We start from the raw sequence: 18,985 nt of genomic DNA on the forward strand, positions 1-18,985 counted from the left end.
TTTCTCACTGCACAGCACAACTTCCTGTTCCCGCGTAGGTGGGATGCTGCGGAAAGCTTCCAGAGCAAGCAAGAGGCGAGGGTGAGGCTGCCAGAAGTTTGGAGGACTATAGTGGTGGCACAGTGCAAGGTGGAGAGGGAAGTGAAATAGACGTCAAACCGCAGGGAGGAGAGAAGGGTGCAACTTGCAAGACACCAAGACCGCACATAATGTGAGGTGGGGGGGGGGGCCTGGGGCCGTGCCTTCGTCCCTGGCTGTAGGAGGAGGGAGAGAGGAGGAGAAAAAAGATGCTTGTGTGCTGGCTGCCTGACTCCAACAACCGGCTCGCAAAAATCAGTAAAATGTAACAGGCTCTTGCGAGCCGGCGCCAGCACACCACTGCTCTACTATAATCCCAATTAACTCTACAAATAACTCATTCTCAAATCAACATCACTGTTAAAAAAATATATATATATATAGAATGTTTAGACAATTATATAGCCAAATGGTATTGGTGTAATTTGAGAGCACCTGTTAGTATGTACGTAAGTTTTTTTTTTTTTTTTTTTTTTAAATTGAAACTTTGGATCTAGTTTTTTCCCCCAGTTTTTTTTTTTAATTACATTAATACTAATGGCTTGTATAATAAAGCATTTATCAAATCTTTTTTTTTTTTTAAATTTTGCCCATGTATTGTAAATTTTTTTCTGATTGAGATTATTTGTAATTTTGTAATCCGCTTTGCACTGTTCAATTAAAAGCAGAATAGAAATCATGAAATATACAACGGAATGAAAACTTCAGAAACTTGGTTTTGCTTGATAAGTAGTGCTTTATATATTTGATGTTTTCCTTTGATTTTTTTTTTTCAGTTGAGGCAAGGTGCAGGGAGTGTGGGTTCCCATTCAGATTTAGTTTGCTCCCTTCAGGGGGGTATACATATCTGTCCCCCAAAGCATCTGACATTTTCCCAGTAGGACATCAACTTGGTTTTGAGGGATCTAACTAGCCCCATCTTTAAATCCATTATGGAGGGCTTTGGTGCATGATCTCTCATTGAGTGGTGTAGTGATTTGTTCAGTTCAGGTCTCAGCTCTGCAAATCTTTTTGTGTCTGGATCCTTTCTTACTTTTTCATTCAAACGGTTCTGTCCTTATTGCCAAAGGTGGTGTTATCTTTCCGTTTGAATCACTGTTTTCCAGAATTGTAAGTGGACAAAGAGTACTGGGAAAGTATGCTAGAATATTAATAGATTTGTTAGGCTGAAATCCTACAATATGTTGCTGTTAAAGTCCACTTATGCAGGTCACTTGAAACTTGCAAACTTCCTCAGCAATCTTCCAGACCGTTCAAGACGCTTGGGTTTGCACTCCTACCAGCAGAGGGAGACTGAGAACACTTATACAAGTAGCCTGTGCAGACCTTCTACTAACCAGTATTTTCTCAGTCTCAGCAGAGGGTAGATGTGTGCAGCCTGTGCAGTGTACTCAGTCTGGTAGTCCCGTTTGGGGTTTCTAGGTTGGGTTGTAAATGTTAGAGAACCCACACTTGGATCTCTATTACAGGGTATAAGTCCTATGGGGCTTCTTATTCCCTGTGGGGTGTCACACCCGGGTGGCCGGGTCCCTCCCCCTGTGCTCTTCCTCTGGAGGACTGCTTGACCTCGGCTACAGACCTCGTTCTGTACCCTTGAGATGTTTAGGCATCAGCAACGAGGTTTAAAAATTAAAAAAATAAATAAACGTTTTTAAAAGGCGGCTATTTTGGCCATTCTTGTGGCACTCCAGAGATAAAACGTCTTCAAGGGCGTTCTTGCCTTAGGTGGTTTTGCCTATTAGTCTGTCAGAGCACAAAACAACTGTTTGTTTTTATTGTGTTCGCGGCCATTATGTGTAAGCTGGTGAGGTGTCGGTTTTGCACGAAGCGCGGCGTTAAAGTGAAAGGTGGCCAATGTAAATTTTGTGAGGAGCCTACATTGTCAGCACTCTTGCCCCCCCGTGCTTTCCCCTGAGTCAGCGGAGGTGTTGGGCGGCGATTTGACCGCACATTCCAGGCCGGCAACGGTGGGGCCGGTTTTGGCGGGAAACATGGCCATTTTGGCTGCGCATCCCATGCCGGCCTTGACAGAGCCAGTTTTGGCAGGAAGCGCGGCTCTTTTGGCCGCACATTCCATACCAGCGCCGGGGGGCCTAGTTTAGCTGCGGATCATGCAATGGACCTGCTGCCTCGGGAGAAGTGTTGTTGGGGCTTCAGCAGTGTTGGGGGGGGGGGGTGTCTGGCTTCCCCCCTGAGTTTGTTTGGTCTCTATATAATGCCTGGAGAGCTGGCTCCTCTCAGGCTGTTTGTTCCCCGGAGGCTGCTAGCTCAGTGGGAGTTAAGCGCCCACAGGTGGATATTTCGGAGCCTATGGAGATACTTTCTCTGCCTGGGTCGGACGTTTGGAGTGACCCAGGAGAGGAGGATCTCTTAGATGTGTCTGAGGATCAGGATGGGCTAAGGCCTGGGGAAGATTCTTCAGTGGTTCGCATTTTTCATAAGGAGGAGTTGTTAGAGCTCATTGATCAGGTGATCTCTACTTTGAAGTTTACTCCGGCGGCCACTCCCTCTGCGGAGGGACCCCAGGTAGATCCCTTGGTTAAGGGGATTCGGAGAGCCCTCCCGTTCCTTTCCCATGAATTCAGACATCAGGGTCATGGTTTTTCAGGAATGGTCTGTGCCGGAGGCTGCTTGTAAGGTGTCTAGGGCTATGGCGTGACTGTATCCCTTGCCTCCGGAAGATTTGGCCCTGCTGAAACCACCTACTGTGGATGCGGTGGTTACGACGGTTACTAAGGCTACGGCCATTCTGGTAGTTAGCGGTACAGCCTTACGGGATCCTCAGGATAGGAAGCTAGAGTCCTTTCTGAAGCGCAGCTTTGATTTGTCGGCTTTGGCCTTGCAAACCTCTGTGTGTGGGGGCTTGGTAGCCAGAGCTTGTTTCTATTGGGCGGAGAAGCTCTTGGATGAGCCTGCGTTAGATAGGACTGGTTTGGTTCAGGACCTGGCCAAATTGGAGATGGGGGTCTTCGTTTTTGGCAGACACTCTTTATGATTTGCTAAGGGCTTCGGCTAAGAATATGGCTCTGGCAGTGACGGCTCGCAGGTCTCTTTGGCTTAGGGGCTGGTTGGCAGATGTGGCCTCTAAAGCAAAGTTGTGTTCTCTACCTTTCAAAGGTTCTATGTTGTTTGGAGAGGACTTGGATAAACTGATGAGTGGTCTTGGGGATACCAAGGTCTCACGGTTGCCGGAGTTACGGCCTAAGGCGGCTAGTCGAGGTGGTTCGGCTAGAGGTCGGTTTAAGGACGCGAGGCGGTATAGGCTGGGCAGATTTGTGTCGCCTTCTAAAAGCCGGTTTTTCCAGCGGACGCAGTCCTTTCGAGGGGGTCGTCGAGGAGGTTGGGACTCCTCCAGAGGTGCCGGAAATGGTAATAAGTCCTCCTTATGAAGGTGTGCGGGTCCAGCCTCTGGTGAAGGTCGGGGCGCGACTTCGTCTGTTTTATCAGAGGTGGACCCAAATTACTTCAGATCAGTGGGTGCTGGAGGTCGTTCACGACGGTTATGCGCTCTGGTTCCAGCACCCGCTGCCGGATCTGTTTCTTCCCTCTCCTTGTCACTCTCGAGTCAAGTTAAAGGCTATTCAAGAGACTCTGGGTCACTTAATCCAGTTGGGAGCTGTGGTACCCGTTCCTCGGCACGAGCTGGGAGTGGGTGGTTGTTCTATTTACTTTGTGGTGCCGAAGAAGGAGGACCAATTTCGACCTATTTTAGATCTCAAGAGGGTCAATGGGGCACTCAAGGTGCCATCCTTCTGCATGGAGACTCTGCGCTCAGTCATAGTGGCTGTTCGTCAGGGAGAATTTTTCACGTCACTGGATCTCACGGAAGCGTATCTGCACGTGCCGATTCGAGAGGCCCATCAGCGTTTCCTTCATTTTGCTGTTTTAGGGAGGCACTTTCAGTTCTGTGCTCTGCCTTTTGGTCTGGCAACGGGTCCACGCACCTTCTCCAAGATAATGGTGGTGGTGGTAGCAGCGGCTTTGCGGAGGCAGGGAATTTTGGTGCATCCGTATCTGGACGACTGGTTGATCCGGGCGGTCTCGGGCTCACAGTGTGGAGGCGACGGCTCAGGTGGTCGCGTTTCTGGAATCGCTCGGATGGGTAGTGAATGTAGTCAAAAGTCAGTTGATCCCATCGCAGAGTCTGGAGTACTTGGGAGTGCAGTTCGACACGGCAGTGGGTCATGTTTTTCTGCCGGATTCTCGGATCGCCATTCTTCAGCAACAGGTCCGGCTGTTAATGTCCGTTCAGAGTCCCAATGGTTCGAATGTACCTTCGGGTTCTGGGCCTCATGGCAGTGACAATAGAGGTAGTACCATGGGCCAGGGTGCATATGCGTCAGCTTCAGGCTGCTCTGTTGTCCTGGTGGTCTCAGGTACACAGTTTGGCGTTGCGGTTGCCATTGAGGGGAGCTCCTCGGCGCAGTCTCCAGTGGTGGCTGTGCTTGGCCCATCTGAAAAAGGGCATGCCTTTGGAACCTCCTCAGTGGGTGATTCTGGTAACGGATGCCAGTCTGCTGGGCTGGGGAGCTCAGTGTCTCGGTCGGTCCGCGCAGGGGCGGTGGTCGACGGAGGAAGCTCAGTGGTCTATCAACCGGTTGGAGACGAGGGTGATTAGTCTAGCTGTGTTGGTGTTTCGCTCAAGTGTGGTCGGAAAGGCGGTAAGAGTCATGTCTGACAACGCGACAGCGGTAGCGTATGTCAACCGGCAGGGCGGTACAAAGAGTCCGCGGTTGGCAATCGAGACGGCTCTACTCATGAGTTGGGCGGAAAGGCATCTAGTGCAGATTTCAGCGGCGCACGTGGCCGGGGTGGACAACGTGAATGCGGATTTTCTAAGCAGACACATGTTGGACCCTGGAAAATGGTCTCTGCACCGGTTGGTGTTTGACCAGATAGTTCTAAAGTGGGGAATGCCAGTAGTGGTTCTTATGGCGTCGGCACAGAATGCTCAGGTTCCTCGGTATTTCAGTCGGCGTCGGGATCCGCGAGTGGAAGGGATCAATGTGTTGGTCCTTCCATGGCCTCAGCAGGTATTGCTGTACGTGTTTCCCCCATGGCCCTTGATAGGTCGAGTCCTACAGTGGGTAGAATGTCATGCGGGTCCGATGTTGGTGGCTCCGAATTGGCCGTGGTTCAGGGAACTGATGCGCTTGTTAGAAGGTGAGCCTCTGCGGCTGGGGGGCTCGGTGCTGATGTGTCAGGGTCCAATTGTCATGCCGGATCCGGATCGGTTCTCTCTTAGGTGTGGCCCTTGAGAGGGAACGGTTGAGAAGGAAAGGGCTTTCCCCTCAGGTGGTTCAGACGATGCTACAGTCTCGCAAACGTTCGACGTCTTTGGCCTATGTGCGTGTGTGGCGCATATTTGAAGATTGGTGTGGGGACTGGGCGTATGTCCTTTCGACAGCTTCTGTGTCGTGCATTTTAGATTTCTTGCAGGATGGTTTTGAGAAGGGCCTTTCATTGTCATCTTTGAAGGTGCAGCTGGCTGCTTTGGCTTGTTTTTGGGATAAGGTGCAGGGCAGGTCGGTTGCGTCTTCCCCGGATGTGGTCGTTTTTGAGGGGGGTGAAGTTGCTTCGTCCTCCTCAGTGGCCGGTAGTTCCTCAGTGGGATCTTAATATCGTTCTTGACTCTTTGGCAGGTTCTCCTTCTGAGCCCTTTGGAGTCTTGTTCGATAAAAGACCTTATTATGAAGGTGGTCTTTTTGGTAGCTATATCGTCGGCTCGCCGGATTTCGGAACTTCAGGCTCTTTCATGTAGGCCTCCGTTTCTGTGGTTTTCTAAGGAAAAGGTTTTGTTGCGTCCAGTGCCTTCGTTTTTGCCTAAGGTGGTATCCTCCTCTCATGTCAATCAGGTGATTTCATTGCCGGTCTTGGGGGACCGGAAGGGGGAAGCTTCTCAGCGTCGTTAGGCGAAATTGGATGTGCGCAGAGTGTTGAAGGTTTACTTGCGCAGGTCAGAGGAATTCAGGTCTTCGGACAGGTTATTTGTCCTTCATGGGGGGCCCAAGAAGGGAGCGGCTGCTTCTAAGGCATCTATAGCTCAGTGGTTGAAGGATGCCATCTCTTCGGCTTACATATTGCATGGCCGTACAGTGCCGGTGGGGCTCAAAGCACATTCCACTAGGGGGATGGCGGCTTCTTGGGCAGAGAGTAGTTTTGTTCCACCGGTGGCCATTTGTAGAGCGGCGGTGTGGTCCTCCCTGCATTCTTTTGTCAAACATTAGTGTGGATGTACAGGCAAGGGAGGATGCCAGTTTTGGAGCTGCAGTCCTGTCCTCTGGGCTTCGCAGGTCCCACCCTTAGATGTGTTTACTGCTTTGGTACGTCCCAAGCGTCTTGAATGGTGTGGAGGATTGCTGAGGAAGGTGAAATTAGGCCTTACCTGCTAATTTTCTTTCCTCTAGATCCTCCAGACCGTTCAAGAGCCCACACAGTGTATCGGACAGTTCAGTATGATTTCTTTAGACTTCAGTTGCTGATATATTTCTAGTAGATCCTGTGATTTGGGTCCTGGAGTTTTTCTGAGGGCAGGTTGTGGTACCGTGTGTGCCCATCTGCAGTTGAATTCCCCTATCTTAAGGGGAAGGAGATCTGAGTGTGGATTCAGTGGTTTTGTTTAGGTGGAGGTGTTTTGTTCCTCTGCTTTGTTACTGTTTTACTGGTTAGTAGAAGGTCTGCACAGGCTTCTTGTATAAGAGGTTTTAGTGTTCCATCTCCCTCGGCTGGTAGGAGTGCATAACCCAAGCGTCTTGAACGGTCTGGCAGATCTAGAGGAAAGAAAATTAGCAGGTAAGGCCTAATTTCACCTTTACAGTTACTGCTTTTGTCCAGAATTGTTAAAAAATACTTTTTGTTTTTTGCTTAGACTGGTCTCACACCTTTGATGGAAGCTGCCTCAGGAGGTTATGCGGAAGTTGGAAGGGTGCTGCTTGATAAAGGAGCAGATGTGAATGCTCCACCAGTGCCTTCTTCAAGAGATACTGCTTTAACAATTGCAGCAGACAAAGGGCATTATAAGTTTTGTGAGCTGCTGATTAATAGGTAAGGCATTATTTCCAGGAGAGAGTTCTCGAATCACCTTTTTGAGGTTTATATAGAACAAGTTTGTACACAGCTTAATGCAGAAGAGGATGCATTTTAAGAGATCTACTCATCTGGGTTAGGCCCATTAAACTATAGTATTTTGTTCAAAAAGGATCAAGTACACTGAGCTTTTCATAAAATATGCAGAGCACTGCTAAAGTAACACATTTGGTGTCAAGTGCAACAGAAAAACCCTTTCTCTAAAGGAAGCTGCTCAAAGAGCAGCTTCACCAGGGATATATACTTACAAATAGCACTACATACAGAAGACATAATTTTGGAACATATACATGTAATTTACAAATTTTATTAAGTTTCCCATCCACAAAATGCAGATTAGGGAACCTTCCTCTGCAACTCACTTGTTGCAGAGGAGATTGATCTTGAGTGCTAGAGGTGTGAGCGCAGTCTCCTGCCCTGTCCTTAACATATATCCAAACAAGAAGTTAACTGGAGGTTATACATGGCTCAAATGCTTTCTGGGATGTGTATCATTGTTATAAAATAGGTCAATACACACTGTGGGGGGCAGTTCTACAACTGAGCTGTGCTACAGAATACTAGCGTAACCCTCTTATGAGCTTGTTTAATGTTTATGCCCCTGTAGTTGCTCCAGCCATAGAGCTGGTGTAAGTCTGGGCACCTAAATGTGGCAGGGATGTGTTTAACGTACATTATTTTATAAGTTAGACACATTTAAGTGGGAGCCACACGTTTAAATGCTCACTTGCAAATACGCACTACATAAGTTAAGCAGGTATTTGTAGAATAGTGTTTGAGCCTTTCTAGCTCTTATACACAGATGTGTGCACACATGCGCATGCAAGTAGTAGTATTCTAGATATGTGCACTCACCTAGGGGTGTGTAAATATGGGCTTTAGATTACAGAATTGCCCCCAGGGCATGCCACCTTTAAATCTCCATTACTACATCTATATGTGTAAGTAGTGCTTTTTCCTAAAACTATCAGTTATAAATTTGTATATGTGACACTCTGGGAAAAGGGGACTAGAGTAGTGGATCCTAAGTGTTGAGTGGCTGATTTTTTCCACGTCATGGGTCACAATCTGCAAAAGTTACATATTCGAACTTCTGTGACTTTGTTTTACATATAGAAGATGGAGTTTGGACTGTTGCATTACAAATTGCTTGCTCTAACAGAATTCATTAAAACCTTTTTTTTTTTTTCTGGTGACTTTAGTTATCTTTTCCCTGAGATGGTCCCATATGTAAATGACCCCTTAAGCTTCTAAAAGTCACTCCTTTGTGTCTGTGTGAGACTTGTGATCCATCAGGAGTGCTTTTTATTTTTGCATGTATTTTGTAGGTAATTGCTGGTGCTGGTACTTATGCGCTAATTATGAAAGCCTACATGCATTAACACACATGCAAAATATTTTCTCTAACTGAAAACATTTTTCTCTAACTGAACTTGGAACTCATTCATCTGTTTATGCACTGTGATGTAAGTTGAATCTGTATTTTATAGAGGAGCACACATTGATGTTCGTAACAAGAAAGGAAACACTCCACTATGGTTGGCAGCAAATGGTGGTCACATTGATGTAGTGCAGTTGCTCGTACAAGCTGGAGCTGATGTGGATGCAGCAGATAACCGGAAAATTACACCCCTTATGTCAGCATTTCGCAAGGTAAATTTCAAGAAAGCGCATAGCAAATTGATATATATGCCGATATAGTTTCTTTAACATCTGTAAGATTTCTTCTATATAGTGGATAAACCAGCATTACCTACAGTATATCACACTTAGCAAGGGAAGGGATTTGGATTTGGCTCACACCCTTTTCAGTAGTGTATCAGGGCAAGTTAAATTGAGATATGGTAGGTAATTTCCTGTTCTGAGAGCTTGCTCTGTTGGTACTCAAAGCAATGGAGGATTAAGTGACTTGCTCAAGATCACAACAAATGACAGTGAGATTTGAACCTTGACTTCCATAGTTCTCAGCCTGCTGCTCTAACCAATATGTAGCATTCTTAACATGTTTTATTGAGATGTGAAGACTGCATATCTTTTCCTCTTGACAAATTAGTAGCACAAGTAGATGACACCACCTGATAAAGACCAAGCAGTACATCTGGTGCGTGCAAAGGGTTCTGTTGTATCAATACTGGTATTGTGGCATGATAGCATCGGCATAGGTCCTCAGTGCATGGTGGTGGGAACAGGGGTGATTGTGACAGCCATCCCAAGGCGTCCCTGCAGAGAAGACTGGTCATTCTCAAGCAGATCTGGAAACAAAGATGGAAGCCTTGTATTTCATGGCTCCACCTGTGCAGCAAAAGTTTGATTACTTGGATGATCAGATTGATTATTTGAAACTCCAGGCTTAAGGCATGTCTAGACGCTATTCTGCTGTCCATCCCACACCCCTACTAATACATACAATCAATGGTCATATAAAAGTGCTGTCTTACAAAACTAAAAGAAAAGAAAGTTGAGAGGAGCTAGCATAAGAATAAATTCTCAAGATAATCACTTATTGAGTGACACTTATAAATTGGGTGTGAAGCAGGCTGTCCTTATTGCACTAATCTAATTAAAAGCAGTGCCAGACATAGGAAATGCTTCTTGCTACTATGTTGGCTTTCTGCATCTTGTTCAAGTTCTAGTCAGCCACTTCCTGATCAGCCAACAGTTACTCAACAATTAGCTACTCACTCACCCCTTGATACCGATCCAGTGGCAGTCAGTATTTTTGAACACTAGGTGCCTCAGGTAGAAAAATCCAGACACTGCATTATATCCCTTACTAGCTTCAGGATTTTGATCTTGGCCTCTTGTCTTTTGTGCTCAGTGATTAATCAGTCTGCTTGTTGGCTATGTTCCAGGTCCCCTGAAGCAGTCACTGTTCAACTGATCTTGAAGTCCAACTTGAATATCTCCATAGCTTCTAGTTAACAACCAGTATCTAATTTGCCTTACCTTTCCAAATCAATTGAAGGAGCTGTTTTTCATTCAGCTTTGTGACTATGTGGATAAATCGCATTTCCATTATGGTGGGAGGCGGGGTTGGGGGGCGGGGATAGTGCTGGGCAGACTTATACGGTCTGTGCCCTGAAAAAGACAGGTACAAATCAAGGTAAGGTATACACAAAAAGTGGCGCACATGAGTTTATCTTGTTGGGCAGACTGGATGGACTGTGCAGGTCTTTTTCTGCCGTCATCTACCATGTTACTATGTAGCTTCCCACTATTGCAGAACCCGCGGGATAGTTGTGTCCATCGTCTTCAGGAGTTTCGGGAGGTGTGGGCTAAAATCACATCAAACCAAGTAGGTTCTGGGTATTATAACAGAAGGTTGCAAATTGGAGTTGTTCTGCCTGGGCGCTCCTTTCTTCTTAGTCCCCTTGTTGAAAAGAAACCAAGGTAGTCAAGGTTCAGGCCACTGTAGATTCCTTGCTGGTGCTTCAGTTCCCCAGGCCGAAAAGGGACAAGGCAGATACTCAGTCTATTCATTGTCCCAAGGAAGGAAGGCATCTTTCATCTGATCTTAGATCTCAAAGGTCTAAACCGCTGCCTCTGAGTGTCTCGCTTTTGCATGGAAATGTTAAGAGCAGTCATAGCCTCTGTTCAAGTGGGGAATTTCTCACCACCCTCGATCACAAGGAGATATATTAGCATGTACCCATATGGCCGCCACATCAGAGGTTTCTGTGTTTTGCGGTGCTGGGCTGTCGCCTCCATTTCAGGGCTTTGTCCTTTGGTCTTGCCATGGCACCAAGAACTTAAAATGTTGTGGTGGTTATTGTGGCCTTCGGTGCCTGGTTATCAGTTCCCCTGTGTCTCGACTGGCTCATCCTGAAACCTTTTACCAGTCAAAAAGCTCTCCCTCCCCCTCCCCCCCCAAAAAAAAAAAAAAAACCATGATCTGAAACTGAATTTTAAGATTTGTTTAATAAATCCTTGGAGACAGGACAGGTTCCGTGGGATTGGAGAACGGCAGAGGTGGTCCCTCTTCACAAAAGTGGTGATAGGGAAGAAGTCGGAAACTACAGGCTGGTAATCCTCACTTCGATTATTGGAAAAGTAATGGAAGCGATGCTGAAGGAAAGGATAGTGAATTTCCTAGAAGCAAATAAGTTGCAAGATCCGAGACAACATGGTTTCACCAAAGAGAAATTGTGCCAAACGAATCTCATTGAATTCTTTGACTGGGTGACCAGAGAATTAAATCAAGGACGTGCTATGGACGTAATCTACTTAGATGTCAGCCAAGCTTTTGACACAGTTCCCCACAGGAAGCTCTTGAATAAACTAGACAGGCTAAAGATAGGACCCGAAGTGGTGAACTGGTTAACGGGCAGACGCCAGAGGGTGGTGGTAAATGGAGTTCGCTCGGAGGAGGGAAAGGGGGAGTAGTGGAGTGCCTCAGGGATCAGTGCTGGGGCCGATTCTATTCAATATATTTCTGAGTGACATTGCCGAAGGGTTACAAGGTAAAGTTTGCTTTTTTGCGGATGACACCAAGATTTGCAACAGAGTGGACACCCCAAAGGGAGTGGAAAACATGAAAAAAGATCTGCGGAAGCTAGAAGAATGGTCTAACGTTTGGCAATTAAAATTCAATGCGAAGAAATGCAAATTGATGCATTGAGGGAGTAGAAATCCAAGGGAGACGTATGTGTTAGGCGGGGAGAGTCTGATAGGTACGAACGGGGAGAGGGATCTTGGGGTGATAGTATCTGAGGACCTGAAGGCGACGAAACAGTGTGACAAAGCGGTGGCCGTAGCTAGAAGATTGCTAGGCTATAAAGAGAGAGGTGTGACCAGCAGAAGAAAAGAGGTTTCAATACCCCTGTATAAGACGTTGGTGAGGCCCCACCTGGAGTATTGTGTTCAGTTTTGGAGGCCGTATCTTGCGAAGGATGTTTAAAAAAAAAAAATGGAAGCGGTGCTAAGAAAAGCTACAAGAATGGTATGGGATTTGCGTTACAAAGTGTATGAGGAGACTTGTTGACCTGAACATGCTGATTGGGAGCCGACTAATAACACATCGGAGGACCGGGAGGATCTGAGCTCCAGCGCGAACCGAAGTGGACCGCAGTTATCGGCTTGCCTTGTGGCAACGGCGGGTCACGAATCAGACGAGGCCAAGCTGTGCCGGGATCGACCAGCTGACGACCTTCGCGGGAGATCGATACAAGGCCAGACCTCCCTGGGTCCAAATCGGAATGCAGCGAAGTGACCCCGGAGCCACGTAAGCGCTCGAGAGGTGCGTGACGCGACCAACAGAGGATTGCAGCGGACAGCCGGAGAGCTGCAGAGTGAACGGCGCTGCCTTGCATATAGCGCGAAGGACGACAAGACCCAAGACTGTCCACGGACATACGAACGGGGACGGTGAGCAGAGGCGTTAGGCCCATAGCTGAAAGAGACTAGAGTTGACCAGGAGCGGCAGACAGCGGACCGCCGAGGCGACACCTGTGTGGCCGGATGACCTCTTGCTACCAACCAAACACCACTGCGTCCAGCCAAGCCATCAGAGCCACCGAAAAGGCAACACACCAATCCAGTGGAAACAAACGAGCCGACCATGCGGGCTAGGCACTCAGCCCAGTATAGGAGCTTAAGCTGAACTGTTAAGAAGAAAGAGCTGAAGGACGACTAAACCTAACTTGGAGGGTAACCAAAATCGCTATACAAGTTAACTCCTTTGTTTAGCTACATGCTTTGCTGCATATTGAATAGCTACTTGAAATAGCAGTCTAGATCAGTATTTTTCCTAATTTACTAGGGTACAAGAATTGAATTACTCAATATTTTCTAGCCCAGTATTTCTCTTTCCTAACTTATGTAGATTACAATTTCCCATCAATCTGCACCGCTTATTGTCTAAGCTGCACTACTTATACTATACTGCGCATACTGTACTGCTCACTGAGTACGTTGCATTAATAACACTGCACTGCATATACTGTACTGCTTATATTGCACTGCATTTACTGACTGCACTATGTATTGCTTACTGTTTAAGTTGTACTGCTTATAATGCACTGCTGATACTGTACTGGTTACACTAAACCGCATACTGCACACACATCAGAACCACTGTATTGCTTAAATTGTACCGCGTATACTATACTGCCTACTGTTTAAGCTGCATTGTTCATACTGCACTGTTTGGACCATATCGCTCATACCGCACTGTGCATACTGTATTGTTTACTGTCAAAACTGCACACAAATCACAACCAACATGAATACCAAAAAACTATTCATGATATATTTCCTCCCCCTAATCTACCATGCTTGGACCACCCCCAACTTAAATAACCTACCCACAATACACAAACCCTATAGACAACCCACTTACAACTCACCAGAACAAAAGAATAACAACCAACTAAATGGAAAAACAAATACATACGGAAATAATCAACAGAAAGGGAAGAAAGGAAACAACAAAACCAAAAACCAAGAAAACAGGCAATTAATAAAAATCAACACATCTATGACCCAGACCGAACCGTACCATCCAATCCAACTGGGATACGTTAACGCCTGGTCAGTAGTAAACAAAACAGATATTATAACAGACTGGATCACCACAGACAAACTTGACTTCCTATTCATCACTGAAACCTGGATCCACGACCTTAAGGATCCCATAATCCTAGACTTATGCCCACCAGGATACAAAATTACCCACTGGACAAGAAACAGGAAAAGAGGAGGTGGTATAGCCATTATATACAAATCCGAATTCACTATTACAACCACAGCTGAATCCATCCTACCTCAACTCGAAATTGCATCGGTAAGAATCAATCACCCAAACCTGCAGGAATACCTTAACGCAATCCTACTCTACAAGGCCGCCAGGTAGCTGGCAAGACACTCAAACACACATTATGGACTTCATCTCGAACACATGCATCTCTACTTCAAACCTTATCATAATAGGCGATATCAACCTGCACTTGGAAGATCTTACCTTAACAAGCACCCAAGAATGCAAGGAATTCCTACAATTATGGGATCTTCACGTACCAAATGCACAACCGACACACATCAAAGGACACACACTAAATGTTATCGCATACAAATTCAATCCAGACCTAAACCTTATACTAGCAGATACAAAATGGATACTCACACTATGGTCAGACCAGTACAAAGCATACATCTCCCTCCAATGGAGAACGAAAAACCTACACCACCAGAGGAAAAATAGATCGGTAATATTCTGGCAACAGATCTATGATAACGAATGGACAACAAAGACAGACACAATCAAATTCCTCCAAGAGTGGGACAAAAGATGCAGAACAATATTAGACAACATCGCCCCAATTCAAATCAGAACCTCGCACAGAAAGAACTCAATACTGTGGTTCAACAAAGAATTTAAAAAACTCAAAACACAAGTTAGAACGCACATGGAATAAAAAGAAAGACGATCCCACACTCAATGCCTGGAAACAAATCCGAAGAAAATACAAATACACCATAAGACAAACCAAAAGATTATACTACAAAACCGAAATTGGACCAAATTACAAGGACACACACAAACTCTTCCAACTTGTGAACAAACTAATAGACACCACATCAGTCACGAACAACAGCAAAGACATACCAGGAGCCGATGACCTCGCAAAGTACTTCAAAGAGAAAATAGTACAACTGCGACTAAAAATACCTGCCAGCCCCGTCGAATACACTGCACTCCTAGACTGTCTGGACCCAGACCCTGGAGTATACCCAGCAGACAGGATCTGGACCGAATTCGAGCCACTATCGGAAGATCTCATCTCCCAAACGCTTAAAAGATTCGCCAAATCTCATTGCAAACTAGACATCTGCCTAAATAACCTTATGAAATCGGCCCCCCCCCCCCCCCAACACTTTATAACAGATCTAACGAAACGTGAATTTCATGCTACAAAATGGACTCTTCCCAAAGGAGAAAGGAAACATCCTACTCACCCCCATACCCAAAGATGCAAAGAAAAATGCGAGTGAATTAACCAACTATAGACCAGTAGCATCCATCCCCTAATAACCAAAATAACAGAAGGGATGGTCACCAAACAACTCACAGACTATCTAAACAAGTTCTCAGTACTACAAGAGTCCCAGTCAGGATTTTGTTCTAATCACAGTACTGAAACAGTACTAGTTACGCTCATGAATAAATTCAAACAAACGATTGCAACCGGCAAGAATATATTACTTCTACAATTCGACATGTCAAGTGCCTTCGACATGATTCATCATGGAATCCTACTACACATCCTTGAATACTTCGGTATCGGAGGCAACGTTCTTAATTGGTTTAAAGGATTCCTAACTACACGCTCATATCAAGTGACATCAAATTCAACTACATCAGCCACATGGACACCTGAATGTGGAGTTCCACAGGGATCTCCCCTCTCACCGACTATATTCAACCTAATGATGACACCCTTGGCCAAACTACTATCAAAGCAAAACCTCAACCCATACATTTACGCTGATTATGTAACGATTTACATCCCATTCAAACAAGACCTAAAAGAAATTTCCAATGAAATCAATCAAAGTCTACATATCATGCACTCCTGGGCAGAAAAAACCCAATGCCTAATACCTCCCAACACAACACGAGCAAATTTACCACCATCAACACCCCAAACTAAATCTACCAATTTCAGAAACCCTGAAAATTCTTGGAGTCACCATTGACTGGCACATAACACTTGAGAATCACGCGAAAATCACAACCAAAAAGATGTTCCATTCAATGTGGAAATTAAAAAAAGTAAAACCATTCTTCCCAAGAACCGTTTTCCGGAATCTGGTACAATCATTAGTACTCAGTCACCTATACTACTGCAACTCACTCTACGCTGGCTGCAAAGAGCAAATACTCAAAAAAAAAAAAAAAAAAAACAACTCCAGACAGCCCAGAACACAGCAGCCAGACTCATATTTGGAAAACCAAAATACGAAAGTGCAAAGCCCCTACGAGAGAAGCTACACTGGTTACCACTCAAAAAATGTATCACGTTCAAAGTATGTACCCTAGTACATAAAATCATCCACGGCGAGGAACCAGCTTACATGTCTGACCTGATTGACCTACCACCCAGGAATGTTAAAAGATCATCTCGCACATTCCTTAATCTTCATTTCCCCAACTGCAAAGGCCTAAAATATAAACTAATGCACACATCAACCTTTTCCTATAAGAATATGCAATTCTGGAACGCATTGCCACGCAACCTAAAAGCGATCTATGAACTGACCAACTTCCGCAAACTGCTGAAGACCCATCTCTTCGACAAGACATACCACAAAGACCAAAACATGTGAAATCCCCACATATATCTAATAATGTTAAGAATGCCTTACATTATATCATTATCATGTTTTCCATTACCATGCAACCCAAAATACTTCTGTAACACTAAATGTCAATTCTCCTTTCATTTCCACTATCCATGATATATTGTAAGCCACATTGAGCCTGCAAAGAGGTGGGATAATGTGGGATACAAATGCATTAAATAATAATAGTATACCCTGGAGGAAAGGAGAAACAGGGGTGATATGATACAGATGTTCAAATATCTGAAAGGTATTAATCCGCAAACGAACCTTTTCCGGAGATGGGAAGTCAGTAGAACGAGAGGACATGAAATGAGATTGAAGGTGGGCAGACTCAAGAAAAATGTCAGGAAGTATTTCTTCACGGAGAGAGTGGTGGATGCTTGGAATGCCCTCCCGCGGGAGGTGGTGGGAATGAAAACGGTAACGGAATTCAAACATGCGTGGGATAAACATAAAGGAATCCTGTTCAGAAGGAATGGATCCTCAGGAGCTTAGCCAAGAAGCAGCATAAGGAGTGTCAAAGCAAATGCAAGGCGCAGATAAAGAAGGCCAAGAGGGATTACGAAAAAAAGATAGCATTAGAGGCAAAAAAACATAGTAAAAAAATTTTTCGGTATATTAAAAGCAGGAAGCCGGCAAAAGAATTGGTTGGGCCGCTGGATGACCGAGGGGTAAAAGGGGCGATCAAGGAAGACAGACGTAGCGGAGAGACTGAATGAATTCTTTGCTTCGGTCTTCGAGGAAGATTTGGGTGGGATACCGGTGTCGGAAATGGTATTTCAAGCGGACGAGTCGGAGAAACTTACTGACTTCACGGTAAACCTGGAGGACGTAATGGGGCAGTTCGGCAAACTGAAGAGTAGCAAATCTCCTGGACCGGATGGTATTCATCCTAGAGTACTGATAGAACTGAAAAATGAGCTTGCGGAGCTACTGCTAGTGATTTGCAACTTATCCTTAAAATCGAGCGTGGTACCGGAAGATTGGAGGGTGACCAATGTAACGCCCATTTTTAAAAAAGGCTCCAGGGGAGATCCGGGAAATTATAGACCGGTGAGTCTGACGTTGGTGCTGGGGAAAATGGTAGAGGCTATTATTAAAAACAAAATTACAGAGCACATCCGAGGACATGGATTACTGAGACCGAGTCAGCACGGCTTTTGTGTGGGAAAATCTTGCCTGACCAATTTTACTTCAATTCTTTGAAGGAGTAAACAAACATGTGGACAAAGGGGAGCCGGTTGATATTGTGTATCTGGATTTTCAAAAGGCGTTTGACAAGGTACCTCATGAAAGGCTACAGAGGAAATTGGAGGGTCATGGGATAGGAGGAAATGTCCTACTGTGGATTAAAAACTGGTTGAAGGACAGGAAACAGAGAGTGGGGTTAAATGGGCAGTATTCACAATGGAGAAGGGTAGTTAGTGGGGTTCCTCAGGGGTCTGTGCTAGGACCGCTGCTTTTTTATATATTTATAAATGATTTAGAGATGGGAGTAACTAGCGAGGTAATTAAATTTGCTGATGACACAAAGTTATTCAAAGTCGTTAACTCGCGACAGGATTGTGAAAAATTACAAGAGGACCTTACGAGACTGGGAGACTGGGCGGCTAAATGGCAGATGACGTTTAATGTGAGCAAGTGCAAGGTGAAGCATGTGGGAAAAAAGAACCCGAATTATAGCTACGTCATGCAAGGTTCCACGTTAGGAGTTACGGACCAAGAAAGGGATCTGGGTGTCGTCGTCGATAATACACTGAAACCTTCTGCTCAGTGTGCTGCTGCGGCTAGGAAAGCGAATAGAATGTTGGGTATTAGGAAAGGTATGGAAAACAGGTGTGAGGATGTTATAATGCCGTTGTATCGCTCCATGGTGCGACCGCACCTTGAGTATTGTGTTCAATTCTGGTCGCCGCATCTCAAGAAAGATATAGTAGAATTGGAAAAGGTGCAGCGAAGGGCGACTAAAATGATAGTGGGGATGGGACGACTTCCCTATGAAGAAAGACTAAGGAGGCTAGGGCTATTCAGCTTGGAGAAGAGACGGCTGAGGGGAGACATGATAGAGGTATATAAAATAATGAGTGGAGTGGAACAGGTGGAGGTGAAGCGTCTGTTCACGCTTTCCAAAAATACTAGGACTAGGGGGCATGCGATTAAACTACAGTGTAGTAAATTTAAAACAAATCGGAGAATTTTTCTTCACCCAACGTGTAATTAAACTCTGGAATTCATTGCCGGAAAATGTGGTGAAGGCGGTTAGCTTAGCAGAGTTAAAAAGGGGTTGGACGGTTTCCTAAAGGACAAGTCCATAAACCGCTACTAAACGGACTTGGAAAAATCCAAAATCCCAGGAATAACATGTATAGAATGTTTGTACATTTGGGAAGCTTGCCAGGTGCCCTTGGCCTGGATTGGCCGCTGTCGTGGACAAGATGCTGGGCTCGATCCCAGTATGGCATTACTTATGTACTTATTG

The 18,985-nt window shown here is 45.4% G+C and overlaps 1 protein-coding gene across 1 annotated transcript in view; it reads left to right on the forward strand.

The window, feature by feature from the left end:
• The window catches only part of LOC115476533 (ankyrin repeat and KH domain-containing protein 1-like), a 321,971-nt gene that overhangs the window by 226,655 nt on the left and 76,331 nt on the right, over positions 1-18,985 (forward strand). Inside the window, 2 exon segments of the mRNA XM_030212956.1 lie at positions 6,947-7,122; positions 8,655-8,817. Coding sequence (XP_030068816.1) covers positions 6,947-7,122; positions 8,655-8,817 — 339 coding nt within the window.

This window comes from Microcaecilia unicolor, chromosome 8, assembly GCF_901765095.1.
Source record: "Microcaecilia unicolor chromosome 8, aMicUni1.1, whole genome shotgun sequence".
Taxonomy (NCBI): domain Eukaryota; kingdom Metazoa; phylum Chordata; class Amphibia; order Gymnophiona; family Siphonopidae; genus Microcaecilia; species Microcaecilia unicolor.